The 27,733-nt window shown below is 43.7% G+C and overlaps 1 protein-coding gene across 1 annotated transcript in view; it reads right to left on the minus strand.

Moving 5' to 3' along the window:
• Positions 1-589: 589 nt before the first annotated feature.
• Positions 590-27,733, minus strand: part of PDE6D (phosphodiesterase 6D) — a 33,872-nt gene continuing 6,728 nt past the window's right edge. The window contains exons 2-5 of the mRNA XM_018563283.1: positions 8,428-8,516; positions 5,097-5,222; positions 1,981-2,086; positions 590-972 (exon numbers count right to left, since the gene is read on the minus strand). Of these exons, the coding sequence (XP_018418785.1) occupies positions 891-972; positions 1,981-2,086; positions 5,097-5,222; positions 8,428-8,516 (403 nt within the window). The 3' untranslated portion in view covers positions 590-890. The remainder of the gene's footprint in view (positions 973-1,980; positions 2,087-5,096; positions 5,223-8,427; positions 8,517-27,733) is intronic.

A 27,733-nucleotide genomic window follows, 5' to 3' on the forward strand; every position in this document is an offset into this window, starting at 1 on the left:
AGCTAAGAGTGAAGCCCTGCGTATTGTGGCTTGGAGAGGGGGACCCACCCCATGTGACAGCCCTGGGCCAAATCGGCAAGCAGGGAGGGAGTAGAGCGAGTCTTTAGGCATTCCTCATCGCTCCCAGTTGTCTGAAGGTATGTGCTACTGTGAACAAGGAAAGGTATGCAAGCATGTTGCTTTGTCCCATTTGGAAAAAGCACATGTTCACTTCATCTCCACTCTGGAAGTGTTGAACGCTCATATAAATAGAAGTGCTGCAGCCTGCTAAAAGTCGGTTGAAATCTTTATCTGTGTAAACTAGGCTTACCAGAGAACAATGTGCGCATGTTTACATATATTATTTGGTCATAGTTAAATACCTGAAAACTTACAATAAAAGTAAATTTATATCTGGAAAATATCAGGTATTAAAAATGATAAATGCAAATTAAAGTGGTTATTGTAATATGCCTCCCCGGTTGCACACATCTATACGAGTTAAAACACCTATGTTAAGCACATCAGTTCATGGCTGAACAAAAACTGATCTTCTCAGATGTACAACTGAAGCTGTACTTCCATGAAAATGGACCAATCTTGTACTTTTCAAGGAGAAGTTTTAAAATAACTTAAATAAGTTTCAACAAGCAGCACTGAGAAGCTTCTGGAAGTAGAAGAACTGGGGGAAAATGATAAAATTTGAACGTCAATTGCCTAGTGCTCCGTACGGTAATCTGCAGCATGTTGCAGTGGCTGACTCCTTTGTTATATTTGGAATTGGCTGTAGACCCGGAATGCATTCAAGTCCATAGCACCCAACAAACTGTTTTTTTTCCATAAAAGAATATTCATGAAATAGAAAGAAAAAGGGAGGTGATGTAAAAAAAAAAAAAAACCCCAGAGAGGATTCAAACATAAAACAGCCGGACCCTCGATGTACTGACAAGAAGATCAGCATCGTAGAACTTCGTTTCTATGATGACATTCCCACTGAAAATCAAGCCAAAAAGCAAAACAGCGTTAGATAAAGTAGTGGACTTAAGTACTATAAACGTTACACACAGAACTGAAACTTGACACACAAAAATGTGCATATTATTGCCTCTGATTCTAGCGTTGTGTGGGTGAAGCATGTTATTGCAGAAGCCAGTCTGTAAATATACTAGTATAAAAAGACAGCAGAGCTGTCGGCACCACTATGCCAGAAGCAGTGCCTACATATGTGCGAAGATTAATATGACTGATTATCTCTATCATATATATGAATTATACCATGATATCTATTAATATACCTTTATCTAAGGGCCCATTCACATTTCTGGGTATATTTTCAAGCAAGCACTGACACATGCAGTGGTCCATTGCCCAAAAAATGTAAATGAGCCCTCATCATGTTCACAGGTCAAAAAACAAACATGCCTCATTATTTCCCAGCGTACCACACATGCCTCATGGAGTAGGTGTTTTTGTTTACTCTGTATCTGCACAATTGAGGTGCCATTGAAAATAAATAGCTATATACTGCAATGCACATACAGTGCGTTGTTCCGTTACACAGTAACGCACATGATAATGTGTGAACAAAAGTGTAAATGTAGTCTAAAGCACAAGCCTTAATGTTTCGATTCAACCAGATAGTAAAAAGAACCCCAAAAAATTTTACCAATAGATTAACAGTATCTCAAGCAGTTACTGGTGTCATCTGCACAATCTGAAAGAATGAACCACTGGAGGGAATTTCTAAAAATGTGTATATAAAATATACCTTTACGTGCCTGTTTTCATAGTTTCTTAAACTGCATCAGGTTTAATCTGCTGTCCTATAACCATTACAAAAGGGATAGCGTTTCCCCTGTTTTGTACACTTTAACCAAACAATGCCACACCGTTTCATTTCTATTTTCCTTATTTTAACAACAGCCCTTTGTCTGCTACTGAATGGCGAGTCATTCAATAGGTTAAACCAAATACTCCACAATACCCCCTTACTTTACTTACGTTAAAACATTAGCGGGCATCATCTGAGACTCTGGCGCAGCTTCTATCATGGACTGCCATGTGTTTACAGAATTGGGCATCACAAAACCAAACTCAAAAGACCATTCTGCAGAACAAAGAATATACATTCAATTTAAAACAAACCATCTACAAAAGATAATAAACAGAAACGGTGGAACCTCCTTTGCTGTAAACATTCAGTGTTGAATCAAACAATCGCCAGGCCATACTTGGGGCAAATGAGCTAAAGATAGATCGATGCAAAATGAAAGAGCTCCATATTTCTTCCAAAATCTACAAAGTCAGCTTTAGAAGGACATGCTGGAAAAGTAATAATTGGCCTTCCCGTCTACTTGAAACTCTACCTGAGAAATTCTTGTTTACTACTTGGGTTAGCTTTTTTTAGTCTGATCTGTAAAATCCTTTTCTTGGAGTACAATCACAAAGCACTCAATTCTTGAACCAATGGGGTCATGCAGCTACCTTTAGATAATTGGACACTGGCAATCAGAGCTGTAAAAGGACAACCATGTATAACCCCTATAACAGTACAGCATTTGTAGTAGTATTTGCAAAGGGCTGAACATCCACATGGGACAATTTGGCAAAAGTGTGAACAGAGGGCCGGATTTGCAGCCTTGCAGATTTGGGAAACCAAATTTTGATTCTAGAATGCCCAAGAAGCACCTATGCTCTTAGTAGTGTGAGCCTTTAAAAGGAAGGAAGAACTTTACTCTTTAATTCACAGGCTGGAGTAATAATTTACCAAATCCACCTAGGTGATAGTGGAACAAACAGCTAGCTGTCTCATACGGGGATCCTCAGGAATGATAAAGAGGGAGTCAGAATTGTGGAAGCAGTAGCAGAGAGATACATATGAAAGAGCAGGATAGAAGGATAGTAGAACAATGTCCTGATTAAGGTGAAGGAAGAAATGAGAGCCCTAGGTCTTAACACTACCTTATCCTTGTGGATAACCAGAAAGGGCTCTTTTCAAGTGAAGGCTTCTAATTCAGAAGCACCTGGCAAAAGTGATGGCTACAAAGGAAGGCCACCATGCGAGAGATTAGGTGCGGGATATTGACTTCAGAAGCAAAGGGGCGACAGCATCCGAAAGGCCTCTGTGCTTCAGGACCTGGGCTTCAATAGCAAGGCCACGAAATCCACTGGGGGGAGAAGCAGGGTTGAACACGGATCTTTGAAACAGGAGGTCTGGATGATCCGCAAGTGGAGAGTCTGCCAGGAGTTTGACTACATCTGCATACCATAGTCTTCTGTGCCAGTTGGAAGCAATGAGGATCACTGTTATCATAATGAGAATAGCCCTCCGACTTTCTCCTGCTGAGGAGGTCTAGCAAGAGTTTCATATGAGGAGGCCTAGTTCGAGTTAAACTGATCTCATGGAGTCAACAAGGCTTCAACTGCAAAGGATTGGGGATAACTTGTCCAGTTTGTTGTTGAACCATGCCACCAAGAGGTCTACGTCTGGTGTAGAGCTGCAACAGTTAATCGATTTAGTCGATTAAAATATCGACGATTGAAAACGTTGGCAACGTTTTCGATCGTCGATTCGTCGGCTACCGATTGATTTGCCTGTTCGGGGCTCCACATGCGGCCTGAGCCACACGTCACACGCTGCTCCCGCTGCGGCAGCCGTGCCCACGGCACAGGCCACGTAAGCCACGCCCCCACGCACAGGACGCTGAATGTACCAGGTGTGCAGGGATGCAGTCGTGGAACAGGTGTGCGGGGGTGTGGTGGTGGAAAAGGGGTATGGAGGTGCAGTGTGGAACAGGTGTATCAGTGTGATGTGGTGGAATAGGTGTTTGGGGGTGCTGTGGTGGAACAGGTGTGCAGGGATGCAGTCGTGGAACAGGTGTGCGGGGGTGTGGTGGTGGAAAAGGGGTATGGAGGTGCAGTGTGGAACAGGTGTATGGGTGTAAAGCGAGGAACAGGTGTATGAAGGTGCAGCGAGGAACAGGTGTATTGGCGTGCAATCGTGGAATAGTTGTGTGGGGGTGCCGTTGTGGAACAGGAGTACAGGGGTGCTATGGTGGAACAGGTACGAGTTACGGTACGCACGCCGCGGACGCCACGACCACGCCGCGTATGCCACGCCCACCACACACCACACAAGCCGGACGCACGCCGCGACTTACAAGGGTTCAGAAACAGGTAAGGGAGAATACTTCCACCGCGCCAAGCTTGCTCCTGTGATGGACTACAATCTCAATAGAAACTAGTAGACCATCAATGGAGCCTTTTTTTTATCCGATTAATCGAACTTAATAAATCGGCCAACTAATCGATTATGAAAATAATAGCTAGTCTGGTGACCCCCACCTGTGACAAAGGGTAAGAGATGTCAAGAGACATGTCCTCTTCCTGGACCACTAAACTGTAAGCAGCCCCTTTTTTTATTTTTTCTCCTCAGGTAATACCAAGGCAGACAGAGGAAGGTCAGAGGGGGCTTCTATAGGAAAGGGGCTCTGCTTGCACCCCTATAGTTTGAGGATTCCAGTAGGCCATTTCCCCCGAAATCATCACGTTTCTGAACAGCAGCTTCCAAGTCTCTCAGCTCAGCTTCCCTAAACTTCCCTAAACTTCCTGTCCAGTACAAGATCACAAGGGACACAGCAGACTCCAGCAACTGTTCATCTACTAGCTTGGAGAAAGGAGGAGGGAGCCAGGTGGGGGGTAGCTTGATTTGCTGAGTCTGTGTGTTTGTGGAGAAACACACAGCTTACTAGCACACACAAGGGTGACTGCATAGAACTCTGCTTGAGAAAGGAAAGGAGTCACTCTAAAACCGGAAGTCAGGCCCAGTGCTCAGGGGACCAGCTAATTCCGCAGTAAACTAAAAAATATAAACATCAAGGAGCAGCATTCATTGTAAGTGATTTCATCAGCATTTGAAATACCGTCAAATCCATTGACTTTAATATCGCTTTTAAAGACTGCACACATTTGGTTTTAATGCAGATATATATTAAGCTGATTTAAGGTGAAAGTTCAATTGGGGTCTAACAATTCTTGTTTTTAAACACTCAATAAATGAAAGCTCTTTCAAAGAGAGAAATGTTCATCACCATGGATTTTATTTATTGCAGTCTTACCTTCTAAACATTGTCCTTTAAAGTAAACTTTCTGTTCTAGTCTGAAATTCTCCATCTCTTCTTCAGATGCAAAATTGATCTCTCTGGACACAGATTTACACTTCAAGATTTTCTTGGGAACACGAGCTAAAGAAAAGAAACATGACAAAAACAGAGGTGCATCAATTATGTCTTAAAGATGTGGGAACGAGAAAGCAGGCTGCATAATATTCCATTTAGAATACTCTCGCAAAATTGTTAAGATGGATGAACCAGGCCTACATATCCAACACAATTCAAATCAATGATTACTACATGGCAAATTGGGGAAAAAACGACACACACACACACACACACACACACACACACACACACACACCTCCACCCCATTTATGCAATCATTTTATATTGCCACTCTAAAGAGCCCCTGTTGCCAGACCATTCATTTCTGTGAAAATCTTCCCATACGATTACATGTGCATTTAACACGGGAGGGGCCCTACTGTGCACATAGCTGTAAAAGCCAGCCCCAGCAAGGGACAGTGTATAGTATTCCTCTTCACTCCTCCTCTTCAGCTACATAAAAGGTTATGTAGGGAGGTGAGGGTGGGGTGAAGGATCTGGGTCAGCACAAAGAGCAATTAGACATTCCCAGAAGAGAAGTCAGCTATGACATGTAGAAGGCACGAGGCTGTGCTAGAGAATTCACTATTCTGGAGTAGAAACATTCTAACAAATTTCCGGGCTATTAACTGCAATTTTGTAAGTTGGTGGCAGGACCACTTTAATGTTTGTTGGGGCTAATTAAAGGGACTGTCACTAAAATAAATGGTTTTTGCACACATGACATTTAATACTCACCTCACCCCCTGCTGATGTAGTGACGCAAATCCGCCATCTGAAAAATCTGGCACTTTCAGTCGTGTTGGATTCCTGGTTTCTCGTAAGCCCCTACCTCGCTGCAGGACACAGGAAGACTTGTAGCTAACTACTACACTGCAAGGGGCAGCTCAGGAGGGGCCCTACTGTGCACATGGCCTGTTCCTTGTATTGGGGGGATTCAATCTAAGAGTATTCACCTTTGCCATTTTGAAATCAGCTTTTTTTTTGGCTTCTAGCCAGACGACTAAAAACTAGAAAACAGCAGCAATAATATTAGAGAGCTCAGGCAGCCCCGTCTGTACAGCTTAAAGTAGAGCTACATCCAGAAGCAAAAATGTCATATTTTTCTTGTGTAAACTACGAATCCCATAAAACTACGGATAAGAAAAAAAGGCAGACATGTTTGAAGTCCAGCCTGTGAGACAACTATAGCTGCCTCCAGAGATTCAGTGGAGAATTTTACTTCTCCACAAAAGGGACAGGAAGTGTGCTATTCCCAGGAGAAAATAAAAGGGAAACAAAACCAGACAAAAACAAATGCAGCACATGTAAGGACAGATAAGCTGCAATATATGACATTTTTGTTTTTTGATGAACTGTCCAAAAGCCCTGACATCCTTTGATGTGAGAAATGAAGGAGCCAGGCAGAAACTTCTCGTTTACATGCCTTCATATGCGTTTAGCTGTGTAAAACCAGGCTAAAAATGGTCCCAGGACACAAAATTCTTCTTTGTGTAAACACAGTTAGACGGAATGCACCCAGACACTGCTGAACATCTAGGGGTGCATTCAGCCATAGCAAAGCATTACATGCTTGCAGGTGCATTTGGAAACGAGCTCCAAAATGCATATGGATGCATGTATTTGAATTCCCTCATGCATGGGTCTTTGCAGCCTTAGCTAAAACTTGTGGGATTGCTCAGAAACTGTATCCACAATGTAGGGCATGGCCGAGTCCAGTCACACTGTAGACAGGCTGCATGGAGGACAGTCCCCCTTCTTAACATTTTAAGAGGCTCTGACATACTCTGGAAGAGAAAAAAGCAAATGAGAGAGCTATTGCAGTTTTGCAAGAATGGCCATAGTTTCCGCCAATATGTAGCAGAGCATTAAAGGAGAACTATGGGGTTAAGGCTTTTCCCCATAGTTCTCCCAAGGGTCATGGGAGGACACAAACTAGCCTTCTCCCGTCACCCAAAGCTCAGTATACCGCGAGCTACAGCTTGCGGTATACCGAGACGCCGCAGCCGGAACGGATCCCGACATTGCTGTCGAGATCCACCCAGCTGCGAGATTCACAGCTGGCTCTGCCTATCCAGAGGCAGAGCCAGCTGTGCCCGCCCCGTCCGTTCCACCAGTCAGCGCTGGAGGATCGGAGAGGGGGGAAACCCTGCAGGGAGCCGTGGGTGACAGTCACGACTCTCTGCAGGGATGGATCGAGAAGTGAGCGAGCGACACTAAGTGTTCGCTCACTTCCCGATCTACTGAGCCGACCTGTGACAGTTTCATTGTCACAGGTCGGCTCAGATTATGAGGTGAGTGAAAATCACTCGCCTCATAATTCTCCTTTAAGCTGTCTATACACCATAGGACGCAGGGAGGTCCGGTGCGCCTTATGGAGCACTCGACAGACCATAGCTTCTGTCAGAGCTTCTGTGACAGAAGCTCTGACAGAAGCTGCAGTTAGTGACCGCTGAGACAGGTGGCGCTGTGATTACAGCGCCACGGTCTCAGTGATCACACAGAGCAAACGAAGAACGTCCGTTCTTTGTCTGCTCTATGGTGATCTCGATCACCGCCGCCGTCGCTCGGTTTTAATACAAGTGATTTAATCAGATCATTGTAATTAAACGAGCAGTGGCTCCTACTGTACATTTAGCTCTGCTTTAGCAGGGCTAAAATGTACAAAGAACTACTCGCCCGGCGTCTGTAACTGCATGTCTCGGGCGTCGGGATTCGCTCCATAAGACGCAGGCACATTTTCCCCCCTCCTTTTGGGGGGGGGGGGAAAAAAGTGCGTCTTATGGAGCAAAAAATACGGTACATTTAAATGCGGAGAGTAAGCGCACTGCCGCTTTGAAATGTGGTCGCTGTCACCCAATCATTAACTTGCACGGGCGGCAGATTTGGGACTCCTGCTGCAGGAATTTGCAAGTTCCTGCCACAGGAATCCCTAAACGCACCTACATTTTAGGTGTGAATGAAGCCTAATTTCTCAAAACTGGAGCAGACAGAATATGGAGCATTTGCTCATAGTAACCAATCAGCTTCTTTTCACTTTGTTCAGCTTTGAGCATGAAATGTAGAAGCTGGACCAACAAAATAAAAGTAAATATTTTTGAATGGAGCACAATTCAAGAACATGTTCAAGCACAAGGCTGGCAATACATACAATGTTACAGATGTTTAATGATCTTGCTGCCCTGAGACAGGGTTACAATTTAAGATAAGTCTGACAGAGGTACAGTACCTTCATGCTCAACACCCGGAAAAGAAAGGTCTTCTGCTCCTTGCCACATGGTTTTCCCTGTTTCACCATCTCGAAGAATCATTGAATTTCTATTAGATTAAGGAAAACAACCTTCTGTTTCCTGAATTACACACAAACATTACAGTTTCCAAATGAAATAAAAGCCAAAATTAAAAAAGAGATCTAAAGTCACAGCATACACTTGTGTTAGAACATCAGCATTGTAATAGCAATATGAATAGTAGTTATTTTTGACAATCCAATATGAACTTATTAGAAAAATATTCTTTTATGTAGTAAATGCTCCTGATCTGCTGGTTATCTCTTTCAACAACTTCCTTGATTACCTGGTTGCTTTGCAGCTTCTCCTCTGCCTATTTCTTTGGATTACTTTCAATTTCTAAGGACTACATATCCCATGGAACATTGCTGCTGGCAAGGAATGATGATTTACCTCCTGAAACACCTGTATAGCTGAGACGGCAGGCCCTGTGAAATGGGTGACACAGCACTGCATATATACACAAGGTATAGCGAATGTGTGTCACTGCATTTAAGGAAGTCAATGTGTGGGATTCTTGAAAAGTAACTTCTGTAATCTGAAGAGGAGAGATAATATCACATCCCCACTCCTCCATTCACAGAATGCCTTGTATTCTTTCAAAAGGCATACAAGGTGTTTTGTGAATGGGCAAGTAATAAGGAGGACTGGGTAATGTGACCAGAGCACTACTGCTGCTTGAGTCCCATCTTTCGCTCCCCGCAGTGCCTGGAAGCCCAACGTAATGTGTTAGAGACAGCATGCTTTAGGGCTAGTTCACACCAAGCACGTTCCAGGTGCAGAGCAGAGCAGTTACAGACCGGATAAAAACTGCGTCCAATGTATTCCAATGGTATTTTGGGCTCTAGTTCACACCGCAGCGTTCAGTTCCAGAGCATGTAAAAAAAAACTGCAGCAAGCCCTATTTTACCTGGAACGCATGCAAATGCATCAAAAAACACATGCAAACGCACTGGAGCCCCATTTTAAACGTTTAAAAAAAAAACAAACACACTGCACTGCGTGTGCAGATACTCATGCAGATCTGGTCTGCATTTGGTGTGAACAAGCCCTTAAGGTAAGATTTTCATACTTTGCAGCAGTCCTTCACACACAAAAACACAGCTTTTTATGATAATTTACACATCTAGTGCAGAGTGTAAAATGATGTTTTTCCTGGAGTTTGGCTTTAAGTAACTGTTACATTAACATTTGTGTTCCAAATGAGTCTGTCATAGGGGATAAGTGTGTGTGTGTATATATATATATATATATGTCAAAAAAGACAAAAACGCAGATGGATTGCAGAGGCATCTGAGTCACTTTGGCACCCTGATGAAGGGGGCGTGACCCCGGAAACACGTCATCACAGGCATTCCTTGCTGGCACACAGGAAGGTCTGTGCAGCTGTCACTTGCTTACATCTTGATCCATGTATTGTCATACAAAGCTCTATTCCTTTTCATCCTTGTATTATTCTCATCAATTGTTTTTAATCTTAATAAACCTGTCTGCACTAGGAAAGGCGCCCCATGTTTGTGTTTTCTTCCAAGATCTTGCAGTCTCCCTGGCTGGAGGGGGGGGGGCAGGAACCCCAAGAACCCCAAATCCACAACCTCAAAAAAGTAGATTATCTTTTTGTTTATATATATTTCTACTGTCATTTTGGCACCCACCCGACTAAGGGTTTTATTCGGTCAGAAGTGCGATGGGTACACTGGATTTTTGTTATAAGGGAATAGGGAACAAACCATCCTAGGACCAATTTATGTATTACAGATATTTATAGAGCGCCGACAATTTACGCAACGCTTTACATAGTTGCACATTCACATCCGTCCCTGCCCTCAAGGAGCTTTACAATCTAAGGTATCCATCTCACAAGCATACATACTAAGCCAATTAACCTACCAGCATGTCTTTGGAGTGTGGGAGGAAACTGGAGTAACCAAAGGAAACCCACACAAGCACAGGGGGAACATGCAAACTCCTTGCAGATAGTGATATGGCCAGGATTTAAACCAAGGACCCCCAGTGCGGCAAGGCAGCCTCGCTAACCACTATGCCACTGTGCTGCCTACCAATGACAGTGACTGGGGAAAAAATACTGGAGGAAAGAACTTGGAAGGATCAGCCATAGGCACCTGCTGCTACCCAAAGATATAATAAATTGTTATATCTATGGGGGTATCTTTACACAAAAACGATCTAAAAACAGATACAGTATGAATCTATAAAAGTTACCCATCTCTCTACAGACATTGAAAAGCTGCGATCACTTACTTACATGACTTACTGTATGTTTTAATGAGAAACATTATAAGTGCTTTGCTGATCATTTCATGAGTTGCCTCTATGGACATATGTTTCCTATAGAGAGAACACATTTGTAAAGAAGAAGTGTAGGCCTCAGCCATGTACTCAGTAATATTCAGTTTGGAGCCGAGCACAGGCCTTAACAGCATGACTGAGGCGTTAGCTCTTAATGGGATTAAACAGCTTAAGATCTGTTCATCCCCACTAGGGGCAGAGGGTCACTATAATTAGAAGCCCCAGACTATGTATTCTGGAGGAGACAGAGGCTACAAAGAAAGTTGTAGTGAATTATAATAAGAACGAGCCTTCCATGTTTAATTTGATAAACAAATCTTTACAACATTCATTCAAGTAAAAGACTAAGCTTTCTTCACATCACAGCACAGGCAGCCTTCTGGAATGCATTTATAATTATATAATTAAAAAAACAACTTGAAAAATGATGGCTAAAGGCTCCTGTATGAGAGTCTGAACAAGGACCAAATTCATTTACTATGTTACCCACAAGCCTCAGAGTAAGAAGAAAAACTTCCTTTACCCTCCCTGATTGAGCCAAATCCTCCTTCATTTGTGTCTCACACACGCCTCCTCCCAGACACTTCAGATCGCAGTGGGAGGCAGTGGCGTCAATCCAGAAATAAGTGGGCGGGGATAGGTGTGGGCGGGGGCTGAATGACAAGCTATAGGCTTGTGAATCAACAGTGACAATGGTGATTTTTATGCCCCCTGCAACGTCCTCTCATCCCATTGTAGTGCAGGAAGGTACAGCCGACATGAGAGTGGCAACTCTGCTCTGAACTCTGGAGCAGTGCAGCATTGTTGCCACACCATCACAGGAAGCTGCATGAAGTGAACTTCCCTGGCAGGATCAATGGGTATTTGTGGAACTTTGCAGGGGGGCTAAGAGAAAAACACCTTAAATAAATATAAAACAAGTTAAATTATAGCCGATCAATCCCAGCAAATATAAATAGATAAAAACAAGAAATTCGTAATAGCAGCACATAGCTCCATTAGCAAAAAAGTGTAAACATAGAAAGAGATGAAACTAAAAACGTTGCAATAATATTTTATAAATATAATCAAGTGCTGCAGCCCATACTTTTTTTTAATGGGAGGACACTCCTATTATATATTAATAGAATTTGTGGGCAGATAAACATTGCGGCATAGAAAAAAAAAAAGTGGTACATCTAGGGCCAAGTCAGACTGGCCCTACATGACTTTTTTCTCTATTTATAGTTATTTTCTATAAAAATTGATAATATGCTAATTTTACAGCGACCTGTAGCTCAGTGGCTGACTTTCTGCTCAGCGTTTTATGTAGGCAACAAGCTTGCGCACAACATTGGCTCTGCATTTACCTCGATGGTTTAGTTACAGATCCTGAAAGAGGATCATTTGTAGCAGCAAACAATAACGAAAATGTTTGATCTGTAGCTGAAAAAAAAACAAAAAAACCCTTGCTTCTTTGGGACAAATTTCCATAGACTATAATATTACAGAATACTATAGTCATAGACTATTATAGCTCTGGTGATTTGTAATTGCAAGGAATTTCTGCTACAAAGTTGCCCAACTGACATAGAGACTTCGATATTTAGAGGGTGCCATTTACAGGCCAACAAGTTGAATGAAAAAACCTGTCTGACTTGTTGTCCGATTCTGGCCGGAACGCACTGTCATCGCATTGCGGCCGGCTCACTTTTTTTGTGGGGCAGGAGGGGGCGTGGCGGGCCATTGAAGTGAATGGCACCGTAGCCACAGCCTCAGGCCGCAATGCGATCGCCCGCACAGGATCGCAAATCACATTGTGTCTGCGGTCCGATCAAAATAGTGCTTGCAGCATTTTGATCGGACCGCAGACACAATGTGATTTGCGATCCTGTGCGGGCGATCGCATTGCGGCCTGAGGCTGTGGCTACGGTGCCATTCACTTCAATGGCCCGCCACGCCCCCTCCTGCCCCGCAAAAAAGTGAGCCGGCCGCAATGCGATGACCAGAATCGGACTGGAACGCACTGCATCTGGTGTGAACCTAGCCTTAGGCCTCTTTCATACAGCACTTCAATTGGGTCTGCCTGTCAGTTTTTTCAGGAAGACCTGAACCGAATTTTCAAAGCTAGCGGCAGTCAGATGTAGGCAGACATGCGTTCCATTTTGGTGGACGAATCAGATGTAAACAGACACATGTCCACTTGCATCTGACTACCTACAGACCTAAATTGGGTCCAGTTTCCTCCAGTGCAGGATGGAGGAAAAAACTGAACGGATATGTCGCAAAATTGCCACTCATTCCATCCTGCTCCCATCAGCAAGGGATCTGGCAGTATTGGGCCCCTTTCACATGGACAGCGTCTGTTCTCATTAGAAGGAGATTCGTGAACAGATCCCTTGCTGATTGGAGCAGTAAACTCAAAAATCTTTTCCAGTATGTAAGCAAGGTAGCCCTTGCACACACTCTGTCAGTAAACTCCTCCAGTTATGATTAAAGGAGAACTATGGGGTTAAGGCTTTTCCCCATAGCTCTCCTTAGGGTAACGGGAGGACACAAACTAGCGTCCTCCCGTCACCCTAGGCTCAGTATACCGCAAGCTATAGCTGGCAGTATACTGAGATGCCGCAGCTGAAGCAGATCCCGACAATCATGCCGGGATCCGCCCAGCTGCGTGACTGACAGCTGGCTCTGCCTATCTAGAGGCAGAGCCAGCTGTACCCGCCCCCTCCCCCGTCCGTTCCGCCAGTCCGCGCTGGCGGGTCCGAGCGGGGGGAATTCAGCCCCTCCCCCGCCACGGCAGAGAGCTGTGACAAGATCGAGAGGTGAGCTCACCTCCCGATCTACTGAGCCGACCTGTGGCAGTCTCATTGTCACAGGTCGGCTAGAACTATGAGGTGAGTGAAAAGCACTCACCTCATAGTTCTCCTTTAAGGCCTTGTTCACACCAAGCGCGGAGCAGGTGCAGAGCAGTTGCAGACCGGAGCAAAACTGCGCCCAATATATTCCAATAGTATTTTTAGCTCCAGTTCACATCGCAGCGTTCAGTTCCAGAGCAGGTTGAAAAACTGCAGCTGGCCCTATTTTACCTGCTCTGGAACGCATGCAAACACATGGAACGCACTGAAAGCCCATTTTAAGCTAAATTTATTTGTATTTTTTAACCAAAAACAGCCCGGAACGCATAAAAAATGTGGCACACCCCACTGCACTGCAGGTGCAGAAACTCATGCAGATCTGCTCTGCATTTGGTGTGAACAAGGCCTTAGGCACATTGCCCCAACCATCTACCATCCTACAATGCAATGAGAATACCATTACTGGCTACTGAGGTCTTCTGACTGGTATTAGGAAGATGGTTCGGGCTTAGCTGCCGAGATGGGGCTTACAGGTTCACTTTGAAGTATTTCTCACAATTATTTTTACTTCTAAAAGGAAAAACAATTATAGTTGAATAATGTAAATGAACGAAAAGGATTACAATATTTTCACTGCCATGGGCTGACAGAAAGATGTAGAAATAAGCAGCCAGTCAGTCCAATCAAGGGGTCAGGGTGGACATGTTTCCACTGGCTGCACTATTTACAAAAAGAAATTTAGGCACAAGTTGCATTATGAAGGTAAATTGGTTACATGGCTCCTTGGATACTGCCATCTTTCTGTTCTACTACAGATGTATGTTGCAAGTTAAAAAATACACTACCTTTTGTCAATGGTTACACACTACAAAATGATACACTGCTGCATAACAGATTGCACGTTTAACCATTTGCAAAGTACAATAGCATTCGCAGATGGAAAAATTGGCAAATGACATCATAATGAAAAGTTTCCAGTATGAGGACTTTGTGCGTGGGGTTTATATGAAATACATGTGTTGAAAAGAGTTTAGCTAGAGCAGGTTGCCATACCTTGGAGAGCGTCCCCTTCCCCAGAGGTCTGCTTAGGAGATGACATATGTACACACCGTATATAGGAAGAAAAAAAAGGCAGGTGTTACCAAGGATCAGACACTGAAGCATTTAACACGCAGATTACAACAAGTTGTGTAAAACAGACGTTTTGTAACCTCTAGGATAGGAATAAGAGGTTATAATCTGACAAGCAGCTAAGAGGTATAATAGTTCCGAGGTAGGGAGGGATTTAGCAGCAGCAGCTGCCTGGGTATAAAGGAGACAGGCAAAAAAAAAGAAGAACCCCTTGGTCTAGATCTGCATTAGGTAAACATTTTAAAACATAACGCAAGTCTAAAGGTTGGCCCAACAACTATGAATTTGAAGGATGCATTTTTTGGGAGCATATTCAATGGTTGTTGTTATGCATTCACAGTGCTATGCCTTTTCATGCATTGCTTTTCACACACGTCCATGCCGTAAAACAATGGACAAGAACTTTTATCTACAATGCATATCAACGTAGCCCAAACATGCAAACTAACCCCATTGATAACAATTGAAAGTCTCAACACAAGCTTTGAATGCATTGGAGCAAAGGAGCCCTTATTGCTACAATCTCCTGCACAGCAGCGAGTCTGACGGCTCAAATACATCTAAACAGGTTAGTGCAGATAGAGAGGTATCTGTATGATAACTGCACACCAGAACAAGTCGGCTCAATAGATCGGGAAGTGAGCTAACACATACCGTCGCTCGCTCACTTCTCAATCCTGTCCCTGCAGAGAGTCGCGACTGTCACTCACGGCTCCCTGCAGGGATTGCCTCCCTCCCCTGTCCGATCCATCAGCGCTGACTGGCAGAACGGATGGGGGAGGGGGCGGGTACAGCTGGCTCTTCCTCTAGATAGGCAGAGCCAGCTGTCACGCAGCTGGGTGGATCCAGGCAGTAATGTCGGGATCCGTCCCCGCTGCGGCGTCTCAGTATACCGCGAGCTGTAGCTCGCGGTATACTGAGCTGGGGTGACGGGAGGACGCTAGTTTGTGTCCTCCCGTTACCCTTAGGAGAACTATGGGGAAAAGCCCTAACCCCATAGTTCTCATTTAACATCCGGTTTGAGTTGACAACACAGAGCGTTTGCTGCACTGCAATCCCAACCACTTGTAAGCCCTGCCTGTTGGATTCCAGAACTCCGCCTATCCCCCACCACTCTGTCTCCACACAATCATACATTAATCTCATTCCCAGCAAAACAATGCTGCCTCGACTTTCATGAACCTGCCCGCATACGGTGTATAGTCCTGAAAGATGTAGTTCTAGGAAAAGGCCTCCTGAGAGATGTAGTTCTGGGGAGCATGCCTATGTGAATACAAGCTCCTAGCTGTTACTACCAGAATTTTACAAGCTTGGTGATGACATCACAAAGAGATTCTGTATCTTGCTACAGGAACAGATTTCAAAGAACAAAATATTACTGGGACATGTTCTAGAGGGAAGGTTTGGGGTTAACTTTGGGTAATAACTGAGCATACATTTCAATTGACAGTTTTACTTTCCTGCAGCAGCCCACACAAAGCGTCATTAGCCATTATGGGGCTCAGAGGAGATAGGTCAGCCTCCTTGGGAATTGAATACCAGCACACAGACCGTACCCCGGATAGATAAGGCCACACAATTCTACCAATTTAAAGTACAACTTTACATTCAGAGAAATCATACTTTAATGTTCCCCCTGAATAGCAGACACCTAGTAAAATATTTAACTTCATCCCCGCTCCTGATAACTTCATTGTTCAACCCCGGCCTTTGCAGCACAAGAACTCAAGTCACATCCAGTTCCTACTGTGCATACACAATGCACGGCCAATTCATTACTATGGCTGGTCCATAGTCATAGCGGCAATCCAAAAGAGTACAAACCAAGCCATTCCGCAAGCCAGGTAGAAGGCAGACCATGACAGTAGCAGTCTTGACTCTGCAAACATGTCGGCATTCCCTAAAGCCAAGAATAATGCTGGAAACACATTACAATGTGATTTTGTATATGATTTTGTGATTTTGTATATCAATTTATATGCAGAACGGTATGCTCTAACATTGCATACAATATGTCAAAGTAGGATGGGAAGCTGATTTGGGGCCAATTGAAGAGGAAATTTGGGATAATGTTTTGCTATCCATACAACTGCATCACTCTCCCCCTTTCATAGATTGTGGACAATAAAAAGTTTAGTCATAGTGTATCATACTCCTGAGTTCCTACACAGAATAGGTGCCCGCTCTGAACCTACTTGTGGCAAATGCAGCCAAGTGTCTGGCTCCATTATCCACCTGCTGTGGCGCTGTCCAAGGTTACTGAGAAGGGCCGATACAAAACTTTGAATCATGTCTTTGATCTCCATTGGAATGCTGAACCTTTAGCATGTATTTTAGGCTATGTTTACCCTTCTAATATGGATATTTATGTGGCACAGGCTGTTACCAAAGCCCTGTTCCTTGCTTGCAGGATGAAAATGGAGAAATGGGTTTCCCCACAACCCCACACCGTTCAAGTGTGGACTACTGAATTGTCAAAATGGGTTTCTTTTGAAGAAAAAACAAAACAAAACAAACATACTTCCTATCTACGGAATGCCATATAATTCCATTCCATGCGGTCTAAGTGAATTGACACCTTCTCTCTGACAGATGCCATTTAAATGTTAGTATAGTCGTTGCTGTATATATTAGGTTCGACCTCACTGATATGACGCATGCTGTATATTTCCACCATGTCCTGCATGGCGGCTTGTTCCCTGTCTTTCTTTCTCCTACTTCTGTTCTTTTGATGTTGGTCGATGTTATTTCTGTATCTAAAATTCTTGAAAACTTCAAATAAAAATCTGATTAAAAAAAAAACCAAGCCCCCCCCCCACTACATAGTTGTTTTTGGTAACTGGTACAACCAGAAGACTCCATCTTGGCTTAGGGTTGGTTCCCACCAGCGCAGTCCCAATTGCTTTGTATAGGGCCTGTCCATACCAACGCACCGTGTTGGTGTGCATTGTGATAAAATGATGCAGACATTACAATGCAGTGCAGCACAGAATTTACATAGAGGGTTAAAAACCCCAAAGCTATGCAATGCATTACAGCAACACATAGCAGCGCCCCTTCACAATACATGGCAGAGCACACACACACATATTATGTTGTATACGTTGCCATGCAATGTGGTGTGAACCAGCCCTTGATGTATAAGGTTTAGAGACAAATGCAGACTGTAAAATGGTACAGGGACCACGCAGATAGGATCAGATGCCATCAGCTACAAAATACTTTGATGTCTGAAGATTGCACTTACTATGAAAACAACTTGTGATACTCTCTACTAAGGATGCACCAGTATCGGTATTGGTGGCGATACTGGGTATTTGCTCCGATGCCGATACCGGAACTTCCGGGCAAATGAAGATTTCCTCTGACCGCAGGTGCCATAGGGTACTTGGAGCCGGCATCCAAGGCAATCAGGAAGCCGGGTGGCAAGTAATGATCCGCCTCCCGGCTTCCTGATTGGCCGGGAAGCCGGGCTCCATGCTTCCTGGCCAATCAGCATCGAGCCACCTGAACAGCCGGCTCTATGCTGATTGGCTGGAAAGTCGTCGGCTGTTCGATGCTGATTAGCCGGGAAGCCGGCCTTCCAGCTAATCAGCATGTAGGCGGCTTTCCAGCCAATCAGGAAGCGGGCGGTGGTTCATTACTCGCTACCCGGCTTCCTGATTGCCGGGAAGTCGGCTCCATGCTGATTGGCTGGGAAGTCGTATTCCTGGGTAATCAGCATCAAGCCAGCCAAACATGGAGCCGGCTTCCTAGGAAATCAGGAAGCTGGGCGGTATGTCATTACCCTGCCGCGCGGCTTCGTGATTGGCAGGGAAGCCGGCTCCATGCCAGCGGAAGCACCGATATCGGTATTGGCAAGTACCAACAGCAAAATGTCGGTACTCGATACCAAAAAAACGGTATCGGTGCATCCCTGCTCTCTACTGTATACTAACACTGCCTTCTACAATGGTTATTGCTTGAATCATTTTTCCCTTTTAACAATAATCTGCTCTGGACACTGTCCTAGAAACCTCACATAAAAAGGAAAAAATAAAAATACAGATGTAGCAGATTTTTTCCCAACATGTTTAAAGGATTACACATTTTAAATATTTAATACCTAGTGGCTGACGGCAGGCTCAAGCGAGGGTTCTGCCCAAGTTATTGGAATATTATCTGTCTTATTCCATCTATCCTATAATGACACCATGTATTAGCGGTCTTCCTGAGAGTATTAAAAGGCCATCATGCTTAAGGCAGAGACAAATTCTGCAGAAAGGAGACCTGGCCCTATTTATTCCCCACAGCTATAAATGACAACAAGATGTGTACACCTGCATTAAAAACCCTTTACAGAATTGTGTGCCTGTCATGAACATACCACAATGGTGCTACTTTCCTAGATGCTCAATAAATTCCACTTTGGCTCTGCCACATAGTCAAAGCCACTGGATAACTTCAAGTGCCAAGAACTTCATGCTGCTACCTACCATGGGGAAACACATAACTGACTTCACTCGGATTATAACAAAATATTCAGAGTCAGGCTGGTGTATACTTTTTAAAAAGTTAAAAATAAAATTGGAATAGACAGAATCTGGAGTAGTTGCCCATAGTAACCAATCAGCTTCTCTCTTCAGTTTGTTCAATTAAGCTTTGAAAATGAAAGATGGAAGCCGATTGGTTGCCATGCACAACTGCTCCAGACTCGGTTTTGCTCCAGTTTTGATATATTGCCCTCAATGAATCTCACTGATTTACAGTATATGATGAAATATTTCCCACCTATGTAAAAGTGCAACTGAAGCCACATTTTCTTTTTTGTTTTGGATGGAGTGGAGAGGAATTAGAACCCTTTCAGGTTTTTATTGCTGTCTGTGTAGATTCTCCCTCTATTTGTCCTGGTGACCATTATCAGTAAAAGTAAAATACAAACCCACATTTAGGGTTGTCATCTGAACAGGAATGAATGGAAAATGTTGCAATTGGGGCACTAGTTCTGGTGACCACACTCACTTCCTGATGTGGCTATCAGACAAGACGTAAAGGAGAATCTCCCCAATGGGACACAGATGGCAAAAAAAAAAGAGCTGACGTTTTAGAACCCTTCCTTATGCTATCTAAATATAAAATAAAGTTTTGGATTCAGTTCTACTTTAAGATACAGGATTTTGCTTTAAAATGAGAAGTTCTTTGCACAATCAAAACAGAACAAATAACAGGTTACATACTTTACTTGAAATGAAAGAACTGATATGCAAAAAGTACCTCTCTGGCATGCAACTTCCTTTCAAACCTAGAAAGGCCAGAAGACAGGTCAACTTTTATTCAAGTCAACAATAATACTAAAAGATTATCTAGGTCAGTGGTTCTCAACCTGTGTAACCTCAGGACCCACATTTTTCCTTGGTCATTCAGTCGTGACCCAAGTCTGCAACGCCTGCACTGCAATGGAACACACGACATTAGGGTACCACGTGTTCCGGTGCGGGCGTGCAAACTGTGGGTGGTAGGTGTGCGCTTGGGGTTTCAAATGAATGGCAATGCAAAACACCTCCCACACCAGAATGCACTATAGGTGCAACTGGGTGATATAGTGTGTTAATCGCATGATACAATGCAATTAAAAGCACTGTACTAGTGTGAACGGGCCCTTTCTTTTTTTTTTTAAGTCCACCCAGTCTCCCTACCTTACAAGAACTGGAGTGGATCCTCAGCCTGGGGACCAGTGTGGGCTGCTGTGCTGTGGCGGAGCTCCCTCCATATGCGCTCCCTTGCGTGCTCTGTAGAGGTGTCCGGAGCCAGAATGTGATGTCACTCTGGCCCAGGCACCTCTATAGGACATGTGAGGGAGCTGTAAGCAATGCACATATGGATGGAGCTCCCTCGTGGCCATAGCCCCATCCCTTTCCACCTCAAGCTGACACTCGGTGCCGGGAGGCATATTTTGAATGGCTGCTTGGCGAGAGAACTGACAGTGCTGCGCTAGGGGGAGGCTGAGGAGCCTCTCACCTAGAAAAGTGGAAGGCATGCAGCAACCCACTGAACACGGGGGTCACGACCCACCAGTTGAGCACCAAGGATCTAGGTGACACAACATACAAAACCTTTTTTTAACAGACAATTGTGAAATAAAACATCCTTACAGCGATATGAGCGGTGTGAAGTTGCGGGTTGGGTTCTTCATCAAGTTTCATATGTACAGAACAAGTAATGTCCATGAATCACCAAAATCTGCATCATTAGGCTGGCCATACACAAATTGAACGTTGGCCATTTCCTGCTGAATTAGCCTGAAATTTGATCTGTGGATGGTCCTCCTAGCACCATGCGGCTTAACAAATGTCCATTTTTCAATAGATTTTTGTCAAAGGAGCCGGGAAGAAAATTGTCAGCCAAACATGACTGAAACCAGTCAGATGCAGTCCCTGTTCAGGTATTCTGCACAGTGGCGTAGTGGTTAGCGCTTCTGCCTTGCAGCACTGGGGGTCCCTGCCAGGTCACTATCTACAAGGAGTTTGCATGTTCTCCCTGTGCTTGGGTGGGTTTCCTCCGGGTACACCGGTTTCCTCCCACACTCCAAAGACATGCTGCAAGGTTAATCTGCTCCTGTCTAAATTGTCCCTGTATGCATGCGAGATTAGGGACCTTGGATTGTAAAGTTCCTTGAGAGCAGGGACTGATGTGAATGTGCACTGTGTAAAGCGCTGCGTAAAATTGTCGGCACTATATAAAATACCAATAATAAAAGAAATATTCTGACAGCCACTGGAGCCGCTGTCAGTATACGGCAGGGGAGAGTCCTCCATCCACGCTCTTTAGCATTGATGGGGGGGGAATGTCTCTCATTCAGCCCATGTGGCAAACTGTGTATGACTAACATTAGTCATACTCTTTCTAGATCTTGGTAAGGTCAGTGAATGAAGCGATGAGGATTGTCTAGTTGCATCAAATCACTTGAGCTCATATCTATGAATAATGAAAACAAAACCAGTGGATGTTCGAAAACTTCCTGGATAACAAATACAAATATAACTTTTACTACAATATAAACTATGAGTAAGTGTTTCTAGAACTAAAACACATGGATGGGCACAGAAATGCTCTTTCTAAGCTGGTATACTGTGCCATGCTGGCAGTGCCTTGTCCATGATATGCCTCTTCTTCCAGATTTGGTGCAGTGGGAGCAGTTAAACAGAAGACTGAGACATACAACAGTTACTTAGCAGAGTAATCCCTTTTCCCCTGGTCTCTGCATGACGCAGGTTCATGTCTAACAGAGTGCCAATAACTCAGAAGTAAAAGACAGCAGATACAAAGACTTGAAAGTAAAGCAGGATGGGCCACACATGATCTATTCATGATCATTCCACAGGAAAATGTACATCCTTTAATTCCTAGAAGCAACAGACAGCCATTATGGAACAATACTCCAATGTCTATTAGGTTCCCCTCAAGGCAAATATTCATGTTTTTTTACTAAAACCATTCCCTATGAAAAGCGCAGATAGTGATATGGAGAAATTGTGGATACATTTATATCATTTTTGCTCTTTTTAGTTTTCTTTCCTACTTAAAACAAGAAAGTAGGAATGCCTCTTTGCCTAAATAGTGGCCATTGGTAGGGGGACCAAGTCTAGGCTGTTCCACTGTTGCTTCTTCTAACTCCTGTGCTGACTTCTAACTCCTGTGCAACAAATAGTCCCCTCAGTAGTTCTCTGGCCAGAAATCTAATATTGCTAGACTACCATTCAGATACAAAGATGCTCAATGAGGGGCGAGATACAGGTCTGTGGTGTTTGATTCTCCTGGGATTGAAAAAGTGAAATGAACCAGATACCACAACCTTAGATAAATGTCAGGGACTATATGAAACTTAAAAGTGATTTTATGCCATTTCAAATGCTGATGAAAATCACTTACAATGGATGCTGCTTCTTGATGTTTAAACGTTTTAGCTTCCTGCAAAATCAGCTGGTCTCCTGAGCACTGGTCCTGATTTCCTGTTTTAAGGTGCCTACACACCTTGCGATAATCGCGGGAAATCCCGCGATCGTACGATTATCGCAAGGTGTGTGGAAGGCGTGCGACCTCTGCTACATGACTCCCCTCCCCCCTCTTCTCCAAGCTAGTAGATGAACAGTGGCTGGAGTCTGGCACTGTCCTTTGTGATCTTGAACTGGACAGGAAGTTAAGGGAAGCTGAGCTGAGAGACTTTGAAGCAGCTGTTCAGAAACATAAGGATTGTAAGTGTTGGGAAAAAATGTAACACAATGCTTTGCTGGGCAATAAATATTTGTTTGGATTTCACTTTTCTTTATAAATATGCAAAAAAATGTATTACCTGATGGACTGAATATATACTGACAGGCCACTTTATTAGGTACACCTGTTTAACCCCTTCATGACTGAGGCCCTTTTTTCAATTTTTGCACCCATGTTATATTCCACATTTTAGGCCTGAAAATGACGTAACATAGCATTGTTGTTGGTGCCAGAAGGGGCTGGTCTCAGTGTTTCAAAAACTGATGATCTACTGCGATTTTCACACAACCATCTCTAGGGTTTACAGAGAATGGCCTAAAAAAGAGAAAATATCCAGTGAGCGGCAGTTGTGTGGATGAAAGTGCCTTGTTGGTGTCAGTGGAGAATGGGCAGACTGGTTCAAGATGATAGAAAGGCAACAGTTACTCAAATAACCACTCGTTACATCCGAGGTATGCAGAATACAATCTCTGAACACACAACACGTCGGACCTTGAAGCAGATGGACTACATCAGAAGAAGACCACACCGGGTGCCACTCCCGTCAGCTAAGAACAGGAAATGGAGGCTACAATTCGCACAGGCTCACCAAAATTGGACAATACAGTATTAGACTGGAAAAACGTTGCCTGATCTGATGGGTCTAGATTTGAGCTGCAACATTCGGATGGTCGGTCAGAATTTGGCGTAAACAACATGAAAGCATGGATCCATCCTGCCTTGTATCAACGTTTTAGGCTGGTGGGGGTGTAATGGTGTGGGGGATATTTTCTTGGCACACTGTGGGCTTGTGATGCTATCATGTCAACATGGATCAAAATCTCTGAGGAATGTTTCCAACGTTGAATCTATATCACGAAGATTAAGGCAGTTCTGAAGGCACAACAGAGCCACAAGATTTGCAAGAAACTAGCTCCAGCTCTATTGGTGGTCCATAATGTCCCACATCCTTGGAAATAGGTCACCAAGCAATTTTCTATAGAACATAAATATTTACTAGTCAGGTGGGCAGGACCTAGAATGGAATAAAGATGTAATATCCATAGCAGTTGGTACATAAAAGTAGGTTTGCAGGATCCCAGCAAGATAAATCAAGATGTAGAAAATCAGCAAGAAGTCAGTTAACAGGTTTCTGCAAGTATGGGGCCAGGTGAGATTTACACCTTCAGTGTATTCTTAAGCTCTCTCAAAAAAAAATGGATATTTGCTAAAGCGAAAGCGAATCCGAAAATTGGATTTGCTAAAGCGGGAAAGCAGAAGAATAAACTAAAAATGAGTGGTTAGAAGATGAGAAAAGGAGGTCAAACCACTGCAACAGCTGAAAACTGTAAACATGCTTAGCTTCTAGAAGAATAAAACAGTACATGGTTTCAGACTACAACATGTTTGTGGGATCTATGGCCTGAGAAAACTGGGAAATGAGTGTAGACCCTCTGAGCAAGCCTACACCAAGGCTCAGAATCTAAGTGGTGCCTGATCTTTAGCAGTTACTCCCTCCTAAGGATATGGCCTGCAATACATGACACTTCCAGGTTGAATTGCTTAGGCGTGCCTCACTGGTAACATGCTGATTATCAAAAAGTATGGACTTTTCAGACAAACATGTAAAATAAGTTAGGTTGAGGTCAGGACAGGAGCGACTTTAGACAAAAGTTGTAGCACAGAAAGATGGAAGCAGATGTCAACTGAAAGTAAAGGACATAGAAAATCAGGCAATATCCAGAATAGCAGATAGGAAAATTCAGAATGCAGGGATAAGGTGGAAGCTGTAATCGAGCAGCAGACAAAATTCAGAAAGACCCAGAAGCCTAGATCTGATTTACTGGTTCAGATAGCAGGTCTGAATACACAGGATAGGATATACCTATTAGCTTAGGAACCTTTGCTCAGGTTTTGTCACAGTGCTTGTAAGAAGTCTTTTCACCTGGTGACATCACAAGAATGCTCAAAGCAAGCAGTGCTTTATGAAATGCAGCAAATGGCACACAAATGTGCAAAGGATAGCGCTTCCATACCAGGGGAGAAGGCACTGAAGTGGAAGCCAGCGGCAAGATAAGAATGTAACGAACCAGTGGTTCCATATGGCAGTACCTATGCACAAGTTCATTGTATAGGCCACAAAATATACACCACAGAGTACGCCAGAGCTGGTAATTCCATTTTACCAAATTACTTGGGAAAGTGAGCCAAAAAATGAACAAGACTTTGTAGGGGCTTTTAAAAGGTGCCACAGACTTAGCTGGAATTACAATACATGAATAAAATCACCAAAGTTTATTGATATATAAAATTAAAATGACAAATATTAACATACACAATCAATAGTGAAATCATTGGGTATCGCTAGATACCTTAAAACGTGGTCTCAACTAGACCCCCTCCTTAGTATGTCCCCTCCCAATGCCACTCATAACATCTATTGACACAAATACATGGATAAATCAAAAGTTCACATAACCACGATGACGTATCTCATTGGAGATTTTGTACTATAAAATGGAGTAGCTTGAGCTTTGGCGCGTTTTGCGCTTTTCCAGGAAGAAAGATGGAGGTGCTCCTATTGTAAGCGATACCAAAACTTCCAAAAACACTGCAGGCATCGAGGTTCATGCGCCAAAAGGGGAATTCTAGCTGTGGGGACAGCCGGGGGAACCAAGTACCCAGAACCATACACGAGAGGATCATCAAATGCTTCACAAACCCTCATGTAGCCTGTTCCAGCACTGCCGCTCATCAGGCCTGTGCCCAACCGCGTCCCTTGAGAAGGTGAACTTACATTTACGGAGCACTGCTGCCTGGCTACCATAATATGGCACACAGTGGAATAGGGGGCAGCAATCAATGGACACACACAATGCCTTATGGAGGCATGTCTGTGAGCGGCAGATGTGCTGCTCCTCCACTCGGGGTTTGTCACTACAATTAGAAGATAACACAAACAAGAAAACGTATAAGGATGCACTGTCCATTCTAGCGCAGTAGAACGATGGCACGCTTATATCCGCCCCGCCTCTACCTCCTGGGAACCCAGCTCCCTCCACCACGCTGTCCCTCGCCACCTCACCTTCTCTTCCCCACAGCAGTGGAGGTCGTGGCCTCCGAGGAATTTAGGCCGTTTGTTCAAATGTCATTTACCTTTTTTTTTTTTCACATACATACATACATACATACATACCATACATATACATATATATATACATATGAAAAATGAACCATAAATCTAAACATTTTTTGGCTTTTTTCTAAGTAAAAAAGCCAAAAAAAAAAAATATATCAAACCCCCAAAATACTGAACAGAACTATTGTACTGATCAGAGTGATCACAGCAATACAAACACCCAATTTTTGGTAAAATATAAAAGATGTGGTTACATTGAGTAAATAGATACCAAACATGTCAGATGTTAAAACTGCATGCACCCGTGCAATTGCGAAAAACTATAGCACACAAAAAGCCTGTACAGGTCATCAGTTTAGAGTTAACCTTGAATTATGGCCCTAAAATTATTGCTCTCACTCTGATGATCACCGCGATACTTAACATGTGTAGCGCAATTGTTTTATTATTTTTTACTTTATCACTTTATTTTTTCTTCACTTAGCCCGTGTTATAGCAATTAAATTAACAAGCCCCTATGTGATAGCATTTGGAGGCGACAGGTTCTCTTTATGGAGACCCCAGATGTCTAACCTGCCCTCCAATACAGAAGATGGAGTACAGCATTGTGCTCGATCTCCTGTGAAGCCCAACTTGTGGCAGCCGAGACAGTAAGCACTGCGAGTAGAGCGGTCCTGTCTTACTGATCACACAGAACAGATCAGAGAAAGGGCGTTCTCCAGTTCGCTCCCCACTCTCAATCCTGAAGTCATTTTCTGTGGTCTCGGGTCCCCCAGAAGAGTGGGGGAACTGGAAAACCACGGCCGGGAGGTGGGGTGGGGACAAGCAGGTTGCTACAAGTGATCTGGGCGGCTGTACAGCTACCTACATCACTTGTAGAAAATGAGCAGTGGGTCTACTGCTAATGCGCCCCCACCAGCTGCGGATGTGGCGTTAAGGTAACTGCATGTCCTAAACATCGGGCAATCCCTGACATTTTTTTTTTTTGTTGGAAATTGTTAGAACCTTTTTCCGGGTTTATATTCCTTATGTTCCTGGCATAGGACGTGAGGAAAAAGTAGCTCCAGCACAGATACAAAAATCAAAGACTTTTATGTGACCTCCTATAATCACATGCACCCCAGCACTCTGGCTGAAAAAAGGAATGGCAGCACAAGGCCAATAAGCTCTTATAAACTAAAGTCCTATCAGACAGATGACCTGATTGGTGGAAGTTTTTTTACTGATCCTAGCAGACTAGGGGCACACAGATTGACAATGAAGCTTTGCTATCTATCAGGACCCATTCTCACAATCCCGATTCACTGCAGTGCATTAAACGGTTTAATTTGGTGAGCTGCCCGATACTCCACAATTTAAAAAAAACAAAAATGGTACATGCAGCATTTTCGGCAGGGCAGTGCAGTGCAGTGGATGATACTGCATTGTAAGCGCACTGAAAAGATTTGTTGGGGTGCCATTGAAATGGTACCATGTTGTGTTAACGCATGTGTTATAGCAGTGGTGGGAATGGGCCTTATAGATAAGAGTGAGGTGATGGCTGTGGTAGAAATGGACTAGAAAAAATGGCCATATATATATATATATATATTCAAAATA

This window comes from Nanorana parkeri, unplaced genomic scaffold (assembly GCF_000935625.1).
Source record: "Nanorana parkeri isolate BGI_ZX_2015 unplaced genomic scaffold, ASM93562v1 scaffold648, whole genome shotgun sequence".
Classification (NCBI taxonomy): Eukaryota; Metazoa; Chordata; class Amphibia; order Anura; family Dicroglossidae; genus Nanorana; species Nanorana parkeri.